Source organism: Bos grunniens, chromosome 23 (assembly GCF_055505025.1).
Source record: "Bos grunniens cultivar Pamir isolate PY7600 chromosome 23, Bosgru_T2T1.0, whole genome shotgun sequence".
In the NCBI taxonomy this organism is placed as follows: domain Eukaryota; kingdom Metazoa; phylum Chordata; class Mammalia; order Artiodactyla; family Bovidae; genus Bos; species Bos grunniens.
This window is the reverse complement of record NC_141187.1, coordinates 33770917-33784397: the sequence shown is the minus strand read 5'-3', so window position 1 is coordinate 33784397 and position 13481 is coordinate 33770917. Positions and strand designations below refer to the sequence as shown.

The following is a 13481-nucleotide window of genomic DNA, read 5'->3' as shown; positions in this document are numbered from 1 at the left end:
TTACATACAGTTCAGTTCAGTTGCTCAGCTGTGTCCGAGTCTTTGTGACCCCATGGACAGCAGCACACCAGGCCTCCCTGTCCATCACCAACTCCCAGAGTTTACTCAAACTTATGTCAATTGGGTCGGTGATGCCATCCAACCATCTCATTCTCTGTCGTTCCCCTTCTTCTGCCTTCAATATTCCCCAGCATCAGGATCTTTTCAAATGAGTCAGCTCTTCACATCAGGCGGCCAAAGTATTGGAGTTTCAGCTTCAACATCAGTCCTTCCAATGAACACCCAGGACTGATCTTCTTTAGGATGGACTGGTTGGATCTTCTTGCACTCCAAGGGACTCTCAGGAGTCTTCTCCAACACCACAGTTCAAAAGCATCAATTCTTCGGCGCTCAGCTTTCTTTATAGTCCAACTCTCACATCCATATATGACCACTGGAAAAACCAGAGCCTTGACTAGTTGGACCTTTGTTGGCAAAGTAACATCTCTGCTTTTGAATATGCTCTCTAGGTTGGTCATAACTTTCCTGCCAAGGAGTAAGCGTCTTTTAATTTCATGGCTGCAGTCACCATCTGCAGTGATTTTGGAGCCCAAAAAAATAAAGTCTGTCACTGTTCCCACTGTTTCTCCATCTATTTGCCATGAAGTGATGAGACTGGATGCCATGATCTTAGTTTTCTGAATGTTGAGCTTTAAGCCAACTTTTTCACTCTCCTCTTTCACTTTCATCAAGAGGTTCTTTAGTTCTTCTTCACTTTCTGCCATAAGGGTGGTGTCATCTGCATATCTGAGGTTATTGATACTTCTCCTGGCAATCTTGATTTCAGCTTGTGCTTCATCCAGTCTAGCATTTCTCAAGATGTATCCTGCATATAAGTTAAATAAGCAGGGTGACAATATATAGCCTTGATGTACTCCTTTTCCTATTTGGAACCAGTCTGTGGTTCCATGTCCAGTTCTAACTGTTGCTTCCTGACCTGTATGCAAATTTCTCAAGAGGCAGGTAAGTTGGTCTTGATGATGTATTGCCATCTCTTTCAGAATTTTCCACAGTTTGTGGTGATCCACACAGTCAAAGACTTTGGCATAGTCAATAAAGCAGAAATAGATGTTTTTCTGGAATTCTCTTGCTTTTTTGATGATCCAGCGGATGTTGGCAATTTGATCTCTGGGTCCTCTGCCTTTTCTAAAACCAGCTTGAACATCTGGAAGTTCACAGTTCACGTATTGCTGAAGCCTGGCTTGGAGAATTTTGACATGGAGGAGATGTCAAAATTACTAGCGTGTGAGATGAGTGCAATTGTGCAGTAGTTTGAGCATTCTTTGGCATTGCCTTTTTTGGGGATTGGAATGAAAACTGACCTTTTCCAGTCCTGTGGCCACTGCTGAGTTTTCCAAATTTGCTAGCATATTGAGCGCAACACTTTCACAGCATCACCTTTTAGGATTTGAAATAGCTCAACTGGAATTCCATCACCTCCACTAGCTTTGTTCACAGTGATGCCTCCTAAGGCCCACTTGACTTCACTTTCCAGGATGTCTGGTTCTGGGTGAGTGATCACACCATCATGATCATCTGGATCATGAAAATCCCTTTTGTACAGTTCCTCTGTGTATTCTTGCCACCTCTTCTTAATATCTTCTGCTTCTGTTAGGTCCATACCATTTCTGTCCTTTATCGAGCCCATCTTTGCATGAAATGCTCCCTTGGTATCTCCAATTTTCTTGAAGAGATCTCTAGTCTTTCCAATTCTATTGTTTTCCTCTATTCCTTTGCACTGATCACTAAGGTAGGCTTTCTTATCTCTCTTTGCTATTCTTTGGAGCTCTCAACTTATATACAGTCGTGTGTCTATTTCACACTCCAATCCAAATTTATCCCTCCCCTGCCAGGCTCTCTTGAAATCTCTTCTCCTCCATGTCCACCATTATGCTACTGGTGACCTTACCCAGTCTCATGGTTTTAAAAAGCAGCTAATGGTGACCTCCTCCAGTTTATAGCTCTAACTGAGAGTACTTCTCTGAGCTGCTTGCACGTACTTGAATGTATGTCTCCAGTTGGATGCCCAATATGCCTCTCAAACCTAGCATATCCAGGATTGACCTTCTGACCTTCCCCCACAGACCTGCTTCATTGGGGATCTTCCTCAGCCCAGTGAATCTCCACCTTTCAAGCTGCCCCTCCTTCGGGACTTATCTGAAGTCCCATATCCTTTCTCAGTATCTTCAGTATTCTAACACATTGTTCTGTTTCTTTGTCTCAGTGTCAAGGAGATAATGCTGAATCTTATTTCAGATATTCATTTTTGCTGCTCCAATTACATTGTAAGCTCCTAAAAGCCTGTACCACCTTAGTGATTTTTGAGAGTCTCTCATAGTGCCTTGCATGTTGTTAGACACATGGTAACTATTCAACATCTGTTGCTGTTCTTTAGTCACTCAGTCATATCCGACTCTGTTGCGACCCCATGGACTATTGCCTGCTAGGCTCCTCTGTCCACGGGATTCCCCAGGCAAGAATACTGGAGTGGGCTGCCATTTCCTTCTCCAGGGGATCTTCCTGACCCAGGGATAGAACCTGTGTCTACTGCATTGATGGTGGATTCTTTAGTGCTGAACCACTAGGGAAGCCCAATTATTCAACATACAATTCTTGACTTAGTAACCTGGGAAGGGGCTCTAAATCCTTTTTGAGAGTGTATATGACAACAATATTCAGACTTTTTAAAAATGACAATCTGTTTTTAAGTAAACAAAGAAACAAAAACACCTGTTAAGGAGTGATTTCCAAAAATATTGCTTAAAAAGCAAGTTGCAAATAATACATAGAATGTGGTCCTATTTGTCCAAAAAAAAAAAAATTGAGAGGTATATTAAAATGTTTAAAAATTTTCTGGAAGGATACAGTCTATGAATGGTAATTATCTCTACAATAAGGACAGGAAGGACTTTTACTTTGTACTCTTTGCTCTGAACTATCTACATATTTTTGACCTTGCACTCTATCTCAAATTATCAATTAACAATTGTTAAAAAAAATTCATAGACTGTAGTCATACCTTGGATCTCTTGTTTCTGGTAAGAAGTTATGATTAACCCAGTAATGGCTTTAAATGAATTTGTATTTTACAATCACTATGGCATCTGCTGGGGCTTCCCAGGTGGCTCAGTGGTAAAGAATCCACCTGCCAAGCAGGAGACATGAGTTTGATCCTTGGGTTGGAAGATCCCCTGGAGAAGAAAATGGCAACCTACTTCAGTATTCTTGGCTGGGAAATCCCATGGACAGAGGAGCCTGGGTGGGTTACAGTACATGGAGTCACAAAGACTCAGACACGACTTAACGACTAAACCCCCACCAGATGGCATCTATATGGATCTTAAAAATTAAGATAAAGCTATTATTCAATCTTAGGAGAATGCTGGGTATAACTACAGACTCTGAGGGGTCTTTTGCCTAAGATGGGGACCTGCTGGCCTACAGAATTTTAAGGAGTGTGTCAGTAAGTCATTGTGTTCCATTTCTAGAGACTTTATAGAACCTTTCATGTACTTAGTACTGAAAAACATTGGGATGAAAATGGAATCTTTTTTTTTTTTTTACTGTTTGGCCTTGTTGGGGCTTACTTGCAGTATGAGGGATCTAGTTGCAGCATGTGAACTCTTAGTTGTGGCATGTGGGATCTAGTTCCCTGATCAGGGATTGAACCTGGGCCCCTTGCATTGGGAACATGGGAGTCTTAGCCACTGGACCACCAGGGAAGTCCCCAGAATGGAATCCTGTCCCCATTGCCACCCCCATGAACCACCAAAGCCCTCCATGAGCGACTTGTACCATGAGCAAATGTCCACAAAGGTCAGAGGGAAACTCACATAAATAGAATTTTTTTTTTTTTGCTTTCTCACAGAAAGAAGGGCAATCAGAAAAAGTAAATACCACATCTCTGGCATAATCTATGGCACCAGATGTTTTCTTTCATAACCAAAAATAAAGCATGTACTACATTAAACATGAGAAGTCCAGAGCCTGTAAAGCTAAGAGCCTGGTTTATGGAAAGAGTTCTTGTGACAGATAAGCTTGGATTCAAATCTTACTACTTTCTTAGACAAATTAATCTTGCTAAATTCCAGTTTCTCCCTGTATGGCGTGCATCTATTTCTTCTAAGAATGTGGTGACGATTAAATGAAATAAAGTATGAAGCGTTGGCTGCTCTACAAAAGTTCACTATTAGAGTTTTAAAAATTAAGAAACTATTTTGTCCCCTGCCTGCTACAGAAATTGCCAAACATTCAAAATTCATCAAATGTACTTCCATGAGTTAGTACAAACCTATTTACAAACAGCTTTCTCAGTTACTGAGATCATGAATTACTAGGAGCTTACTCTCCCCTCTGTCTTATAAATTGGTCATTTTCTGAGATCTTTTTGTAATTGAATTTGGGGAGGAAGAAAATCCTGATAAATTCATATATTAAGCAAAAAAAAAAAAAGAAAAAAAATTCATATAACCAGATTAGCAACTATTCTATCTTTTCAAGATGGCTTCTGTGTTTTAATAAATTTTGTAATGCACATTTGTGATGCCCAGGTTTGGGGAGAATGGGATTTCAAATTCACTTCAAATAGTAAAAATAAATTTGATTTCGAGAGTGAGGAAAGATGAAGGAAGGACTCATATGCTTTTAATGTAAAAATCTGTTAGATTTATCCTCAGATTATCTCACTGCTTCTTCCCTGTACAGCCTCCTCATAAGGATATATTTAGAAATATCCTACACCACCAAAATGTTGCTAAGTCACAAAATCTACTTCTAGTACAACTTAGATATGTAAAAAAATGTGTCTCCTCTACCTTGCCTAAACCAATCTGGTCTTCCCCATTTTAATTTTTAATCCTATCTTGTTTAAAACTTAGTCTGATCTAATAAATTTAAACAGCCTCTTTGAGTAAGGAAGAGCTCGGCATCTTAAGACTTCTCGGCCAGACCCTTCTCTAAAAATGACATCAAGGTGGGTAAGGAGAGAAAAGTGGCCCTGAGAACCTCACGGTGAAGGGGAGGAGTCCAGGTCCCTGGATACAGTGCTCTGGTTTCCAGGGTGATGCCTCCTGACCACACAGTTGCTGCTACCTTGCAGATGCTCATGGTTGAAGCCATCCTTTAATTCCTGCTGAATGCAGACCACTAATTCTCTGCCACACCCTTCTTCCAGCTTGCTGACTCAGCGACCCACCCCCATCCTCTGACCCACACCATCTCATACTCAGCTGCCTCCATGGAAGGCCTACTAGTCCTTGACTCAGCATCCAAATCCTTGGGATCTCAGAGTGTCCAGAGAAAGCGAAGCCACAGCAACTCTCCACACTCAGTGTTGTCCTTCTGTAGCCGGTGCCCTTCTCCCTCCAGAACCCCTTTCCAGTAGAGTGAGCTCACACATCTGTCTACTTCACTCTCATCTCTGCCTCACTGTCTCTCTTCCTTCCTACAGTCCTCTGAGGCTTATAGAGGGAGACTTTCTCCTGTATCATATCCTCCTCAGCTACTTTTGCCTTCATGGAAAAAATATTTCTTCTATCCTCTGTAGGAAGAGACCCTATGAGTCAGCTTCAGCCAATTTAAATATATAATCAGAAGAACAAACTAGCAAAGCACTTTAATGACTTTCAAAATGAATTCCCATTACACGTATTTCTTACAGTCCTTTCCCCTTCTGCATTCCAGATGAAGATCTTTGACAAAAATAAAGATGGCCGGTTGGATCTTAATGACTTGGCAAGGTAAGTAGCATGGAAGTGGTGTCAAAGATTCAGAAACACATTCCTAGGAGTTTAATGACAGCACACTCTCCCTTCTGAAAGGTGAGACTTGATCTCCCAGGACCAGTGAATATCTTATGTTCCATGGCAAAGATACTTAAGGTTGCAGATAGAATTAATGTTGCTAAGTAACAGACCTTAAAATAGACTATTCTGAAACATCTGGGTGGATGCAATATGATAACAGGGGTCCTTTAAACATGGAAGGAGGTGGCAGAAGATCAGAATCACAGAGAAATTTGTTATATTGCTGTCTTTGAAGTAGAGGAAGGGGCTATAAGCCAAAGAATGCAGGCAGCTTCTAGAAGTTGAAAAACGCTAGAAAACAGATTCTCCCCTAAAACCTCCATAAGGAATACAACCCTGTCAACACCGTGAAACACCAGTGAAGTCCATTTCAGATTTTTGAGTTCCAGTACTATAAGATATTAATTTGTGTTGTTTTAAGCTACTAAGTTTATGGTAATTTGTTACAGCAGCAATAAGGAACAAAATCAATGACAAAAAAGTCCTAAAATATTTATTCATGGGAATCTTCTTTCTCTATCCCTAATTCTGAAATGAAGCCCTATTACTCTATATACAAGCTTCTTTCCAAAGGAAAAAAATGTCTAAAAACTCTAAAATATGATGTCAACAAATAGATGAAAACAGTATTCTTTGCTGAGTCCCAGGATGTTCTACTCTCTATTTGGCTTAATTTAATTCTCTCTACCCTGGACACCCAGAGAAGCAAAAATTTCCAAATTGTTATATTTTTTCTACCTTTCGCTATATATAAACTCATGATTATAAATACAACATAAATGCAAGGTTTTAGTCTTTTGAAACTGACTCAATTCCACTGAAGTACAATTGAAATTATGCAGAAAAGAGAAATAGGTAACTTTTATTGAATATAACTTACATACTATATAATTCACCCTTTAAAAAAGTGTACAGTTCAGTGTATTTTAGTATATTCATAAGGTTGCTCAACCATCACCACTACCTAATTCCAGAACATTTTCACTAAGGCAGAAAGATACTGCATAACATTAAGAATTATTATCTCCTCCCCTCTCCCGCCAGTACCTGGCAACCACTAATCTACTTTTTGTTCCTATATATTTGTTTATTCTGGGCATTTAATATAAATGGAATCATACAATACGTGGTCTTTAGTGTCTGGCTATTTCACTTGGCATAATGTTTTCAAGGATCATCCATGCTGTAGCATGTATCGATATTCCTTTTTATACCTGAATAGTATTTCACTGTATGTATATACTGTTTTGTTTATATGTTCATTGGTTGATGACCATGCAGGTTATTTCTTCTACTACTTAGCTATTATGAATAATGAGGCTATGGACACCCTTGTACATGTTTCTGTGTGACCATAAGTATTTGATTCTCTTGGTTATATAGCTGGGAGTGGAATTCGGGATTCATATAGTAGTTCTGTGCTTACTTTTCTGAAAAACTGCTAAACAGCTTTCCAAAGTAGACACACCATTTTACATTCCCACCAATACTGTACGAAGGTTTGGTTCTAATTTCTCCATATTCTAACCAGCACTGATTGTTGGCATCATCCTAGTGGGTGTGTTCCTCACTGTAATTTTGATTTGTATTTCCCTGATGACTAATGATTTTGTACATATTTTCATGGATATCTGTACATCTTCTTTGGAGAAATGTCCATTCAGATCCTTTGCCTACTTTAAAATTGGGTTAATTTTCCTTTTATTGGAAATTAAAATACGTAGCAATGTGTGGCAATTCTTTGTAGCATATGTAGCAATTCTTTACATATGCTGGATACTATCAGATATTAGCAAAATTTCTCCCCCCATTGTATATGTTCCCTTTTTACTTTCTTGATTGTATCCTTGGAAGAACAAAAGTTTTTGATTTTGATGAGGCCTACTTCATGGGAAATAGATGGGGAAACAGTGGAAACAGCGTCAGACTTTATTTTTTTGGGCTCCAAAATCACTGCAGATGGTGACTGCAGCCATGAAATTAAAAGACGCTTACTCCTTGGAAGGAAAGTTATGACCAACCTAGATAGCATATTCAAAAGAAGAGACATTACTTTGCCAACAAAGGTTCGTCTAGTCAAGGCTATGGTTTTTCCTGTGGTCATGTATGGATGTGAGAGTTGGACTGTGAGGAAGGCTGAGCGCTGAAGAATTGATGCTTTTGAACTGTGGTGTTGGAGAAGACTCTTGAGAGTCCCTTGGACTGCAAGGAGATCCAACCAGTCCATTCTGAAGGAGATCAGCCCTGGGATTTCTTTGGAAGGAATGATGCTAAAGCTGAAACTCCAGTACTTTGGCCACGTCATGCGAAGAGTTGACTCATTGGAAAAGACTCTGATGCTGGGAGGGATTGGGGGCAGGAGGAGAAGGGGACAGAGGATGAGATGGCTGAATAGCATCACTGACTCAATGGACATGAGTCTGGGTGAACTCCGGGAGTTGGTGATGGACAGGGAGGCCTGGCGTGCTGCAATTCATGGGGTTGCAAAGAGTCAGACACGACTGAGTGACTGAACTGAACTGAATTTATCTAACTGATGCTTTTGAACTGTCGTGTTGGAGAAGAGTCTTGAGAGTCCCTTGGACTGCAAGGAGATCCAACTAGTTTATCCTAAAGGAGATCAGTCTTGAGTGTTCATTGGAAGGACTGATTTTGAAGCTGAAACTCCAATACTTTGGCCGCCTGATGCGAAGAGCTAACTCATTTGAAAAGACCCTGATGCTGGGAAAGATTGAGGGCAGGAGGAGAAGGGGACGACAGAGGATGAGATGGTCGGGTGGCATCACTGACTCAATTGACATGGGTTTGGGTGGACTGCAGGAGTTGGTGATGGACAGGGAGGCCTGGCGTGCTGCAGTTCATGGGTTCGCAAAGAGTCGGACACGACTGAGTGACTGAACTGAACTGAATTTATCTAATTTTGCTTAATTTTACAGAATTTTGTTTTGGTTGCTTCCGTTCTAGGTGTCATATATAGGAACCACTGCAAAAATCTAAGCTTCTGAAGATTTATCCTTATGTTTTTTCCTAAGAGTTTTATTATTTAAGTTTTTTACTTTTAGGCCTTTGATACCTTTTGGGTTAATTTTTATATATGGTATGAGGTAGGAACCTATGTGGATATCCATTTGCCACAACACCATTTCTTTAAAAACTATTCTTTCTCCATTCAATGACCTTGGCAAAAATCAATTGACCATAAATGTATGGGTGTATTTCTAGACTGTCTTTCTATTCCATTGATCCACGTGTCTATCCCTATGATAGTGCTACATCTTATGTTGTACACTCCACCTTATCTCGCTTACTGTTGCTTTGAGTAAGTCTTTAAATCAGGAATGATTTTCAAAGGTTTGTTCAAGATAGTTATGGGTATTCTAAATCCCTTGCACTTCCACATGAATTACAAAATCAGATTATCAATTTCTTCAAAAAAGGCACCTGGGGTTTTTATAGTAATTGTGTTGGATATACAGATAAATTTGAGGCATATTGCCATCCTAACAATATTAAGTCTAATTCCTGATCATGGATGTCCTTCAATATTTCAGCTCAGTTGCTCAGTCATGTCTGACTCTGCAACTCCATGGACTGCAGCACGCCAGGCCTCCCTGTCCCTCACCAACTCCCAGAGTTTACTCAAACTTATGTCCATTGAGTCTGTGATGCCATCCAACCATCTCATCCTCTGTCGTCCCTTTCTCCTCCTGCCTTCAATCTTTCCCAGCATTGGGTGGTCAAAGTATTGGAGTTTCAGCTTCAACATCAGTCCTTCCAATGAACACCCAGGACTGATTTCCTTTAGGATGAACTGGTTGGATCTCCTGGCAGTCCAAGGGATTCTCAAGAGTCTTCTCCAACACCACAGTTCAAAAGCATTAATTCTTTGGTGCCCAGCTTTCTTTATAGTCTAACTCACATCCATACATGACTACTGGAAAAACCATAGCTTCGACTAGATAGACCTTTGCTGGAAAAGTAATGTCTTCGCTTTTTAATATGCTGTCTAGGTTGGTCATAACTTTTCTTCTTCCAACGAGCAAGCGTCTTTTAATTTCATGGCTGCAATAATATTTAGGTCGTTTTTGAAAACTATAGATCAATGTTGGAAAAAATCACTAAGTCTAAGGGTCTCTTATACTTTTTCCTAAGAATTTTATTCTTTTTGATACTATTATAAGTGGAATGGTATTCTTGCTTTCTTTTTTGGATTCGCCATTACTAATATATAGAAAAACTGAATTTTGCATATGACCTTGTACCTGCAATCTTGCTGGAGTTTTTAAATGTCTACGGTGACTACTAAATCCTGTGAAAGTCTTTCCCTTCTTTAATTTTTGTACTGTATAAATTCCTGTTTTCCAAGCACATATCCTATTCTGCAGAATATAACTTGGAAATTGCCTGTCCTTTCCTCACACTTGAATTATACATTTTACTTCTAATTGAGAGCTGAAAGATCATCACATGGATTACATTTTTTGTTTTTGGGTTTTTTCCTGTTTAGGATTCTGGCTCTTCAGGAAAACTTCCTTCTCCAATTTAAAATGGATGTAAGTAGTGACACTTCTCCAGATGGGTTTGTATCATTTATGTTTCTCCACAGATTTCAGAGGGAGGGAAGATGGGCATGTAATTCTCTTACCTTCAGTTTAGAGACTGACAAAGCTCAGTGCTGGAATTAAAAGAGATTAAGGATTGTTGACTCAAAGTTTATAAAAGTTGCCTAAGACCCTGGAGGAATGGTACCACAGAAGTTTCACATTACTGACTGACATACTACTTTCTCCATACACAGGCCTGTTCCTCTGAAGAAAGAAAAAGGGACTTTGAGAAAATCTTTGCTCACTATGATGTTGTAAGTGTGCCTTTTTGATATACTATGCTGGCCATCTTTAGGTAGGAAGCTTGTTTAGTCCCTATGTGGTGTCATCCTACTCGCAGACCCTAACCTTGTGTAATGAACAGCAATCACACATGTGTGTTGCTACGTCAAGGCACCCTTAGCTTCTCTATAGTAAAACTTTGAGAACTAAGTAAAAATAGACATAAGAGTATTGATGGAGAAGAGAATAAAGTAGTTTTTTCTTTTTTTGTGCCTTATATCCAAACTAAAAGAAAGTTTCTCCTTCTTGGTCTCTATATTAGTATGCTCAGATACAAAAGCAAATAGTTATACAAAAAAACCACACCCAATCTAAAGAAATAGGGGGAAAGTGAATTCATGTTTGTAAAGCTCTTAGAGGAGTTCCTGGCATATAGCAATTACTGTACTAGTGTCTGGTAAAACACACTAAGGAAATGGATTTTTTTTTTTAATGATATGTTAAAGGTTCAGGATTAAAAAAACTTGAAGAAAATGGATAACCTGTCATAACTGAAACTTTAGAGAAGAAAGTAAAATACTGAAATATTTTAATATGTATTGTACTTTTATAGGCATTCTTCTAAAATGGGTAAAAAATATTTTATACATGAACCATATAATAATTCTAATATGCTCAATCTAGTGCCTCTTGAATTTAAAATGTGTTTTGATAATAATTAAATCATTGCTATATCATAAAGCAAAATCTTAAAATGGTAATATGTCCTTCAAAGGGTCAATGAACGTGTAATTAGCACTAGTCTGAACTGAGTCCTGGTATTTGGGAAGTAAATAAAGTTGGTATAGTCTTTAATGCTATTTGTCACAGTAAGGAACTAAAGACTACTGTTAGAACAACATGTTAGAACAGGCCATTTCCAAACTTGTTTGCAGTCACAAAAGAATACTGATTTGGTCTACTTGTGTAATTTATTCTTTAAGCTTTTTAACTTAAAATTATATTTGGCTGATTGGATCTTTCATCTTTCAGAGTAAAACTGGAGCCCTAGAAGGCCCAGAAGTGGATGGGTTTGTCAAAGACATGATGGAGCTTGTCCAGGTGACTTCATGAGACTGTGTAGACAGATCATTCTCATCAGGAATTGGGCCTGCTGTTTTTATTCCATTGTTTATTTGGGGGGAATCAGTAGGGCCAAAGAGAAATGATGCAGAAAATCTAGGGATGCAGCCTATTTAACAAACTTTGATCATCTGTGTATGTGTGCTAAGTCTCTTCAGTCATGTCTGACTCTTTACAACCCTATGGACTGTAGCCTGCTGTCCATGGGATTCTCCTGGCAAGAATACTGGAGTGGGTTGCCATGCTCTTCTCTAGGGGATGTTCCTGATCCAGGGATCAAACCTGTGTCTCTTATGTCTCCTGCACTGGCAGGCAGATTCTTTACCACTAGCACCACCTGGGAAGCCATTAAGCTTTGTGAAACCCAACAAATCTCTCCTCTCTTGAGATCATTTGTAGTTCCAATTAAGTGAAGCCCCCATAGGAGCTTCTTGTTAGCATCATTTGAGAGTCATCCATTTTACCAAAGGAGCACCTTGCTGTTTTATTTTTTGATTACAGAAAGTCTTCCTCCTATGGACTTGGTTACTAGAGTAACTAAAACATTTAATTTCCTATAATAAATTCCATACTTGGGATTTTCTCCCCCCCCCCCCGCTTTTTTTTTTTTTAAACACCAGGGGACTGCTCCTGTTTGACCATTTCCAATTTCCCTTGATTCATGGACCTAACATTCCAGGTTCCTATGCCATATTGTTCTTTATAGCATGGGACTTTACTTCCATCATCAGTCACATCCACAACTGGGCGTTGCTTTCTCTTTGGCTCCACCTCTTCATTCTTTCTGGAGTTATTTCTCCACTCTTCTCCAGCAGCATATTGGGCACCTACCTACCTGTGGAGTTCATTTTTCAGTGTCCTATCTTTTTGCCCTTTCATACTGTTCATGGGGTTCTCAAGGCAAGAATACTGAAGTGGTTTGCCATTCCCTTCTTCAGTGGACCACGTTTTGTCAGAACTCTCCACCATGACCCGTCTGTCTTGGGTGGTCCTACACAGCATGGCTCATAGTTTCATTGAGTTAGACAAGGCTGTGGTTCATGTAATCAGTTGATTAGTTTTCTGTGATTGTGGTTTTCATTCTGTCTGCCCTCTGTTGGATAAGGAAAGGCTTATGGAAGCTTCCTGATGGGAGAGACTAACTATGGGGGAAACTGGGTCTTGTTCTGAAGGGCAGGGCCATGCTTAGTCAATCATTAATTCACTTTTCTGTTGATGGGCAGGGTTGTGTTGCCTCCTGTTGTTTGACCTGAGACCAAACTATGGTGGAGGTCATGAAGATAATGGCAACCTCCTTCAAAAGGTCCCATGCACGCATCGCTGCACTCAGTGCCCCCAACCCTGCAGCAGGCTGCTCTAACACCTAGCCTAAGATGGCTATTTTATTTAGGCAGGCATTGCAGTGGTTGGGATTTATGTACTTTAGATCATATCTACATCTCAGAGCTGTTCCATGTAGGGTAAACAATGTTTGAAAAAGTAATCTCCTCTGAGATCCTGATGAACTGTATTGACTAGCTGCATGATCCAGGAAAAATCCAGATATTTTCAATTCTTACGTGGGTGTTTTTCTATGGGACTGTGTAGCCACTGAATTTAGTAGTTTCATATCCTTCAGTTCAGTTACCCAGTTGTGTCCGACTCTTTGTGACCTTAGGCATAATATCCTTAGGGATTGCTTTTGAGGTTT

General features: G+C 39.7%; 2 protein-coding genes across 9 annotated transcripts in view; one reads left to right on the top strand and one right to left on the bottom strand.

The window, feature by feature from the left end:
- The window catches only part of SLC17A1 (solute carrier family 17 member 1), a 249724-nt gene that overhangs the window by 65577 nt on the left and 170666 nt on the right, over positions 1–13481 (bottom strand). The gene's annotated exons all lie outside the window — the stretch shown is intronic.
- The window catches only part of SCGN (secretagogin, EF-hand calcium binding protein), a 52367-nt gene that overhangs the window by 34039 nt on the left and 4847 nt on the right, over positions 1–13481 (top strand). For 5 of the 7 annotated variants that reach the window (XM_086369993.1, XM_086369997.1, XM_086369994.1 and 2 more), the window contains 4 exons: positions 5722–5777; positions 10351–10396; positions 10642–10701; positions 11702–11770. In XM_086369993.1, the coding sequence (XP_086226119.1) occupies positions 5722–5777; positions 10351–10396; positions 10642–10701; positions 11702–11770 (231 nt within the window). The remainder of the gene's footprint in view (positions 1–5721; positions 5778–10350; positions 10397–10641; positions 10702–11701; positions 11771–13481) is intronic. The other 2 variants (XM_086369998.1, XM_086369995.1) reach the window with 1 other exon arrangement.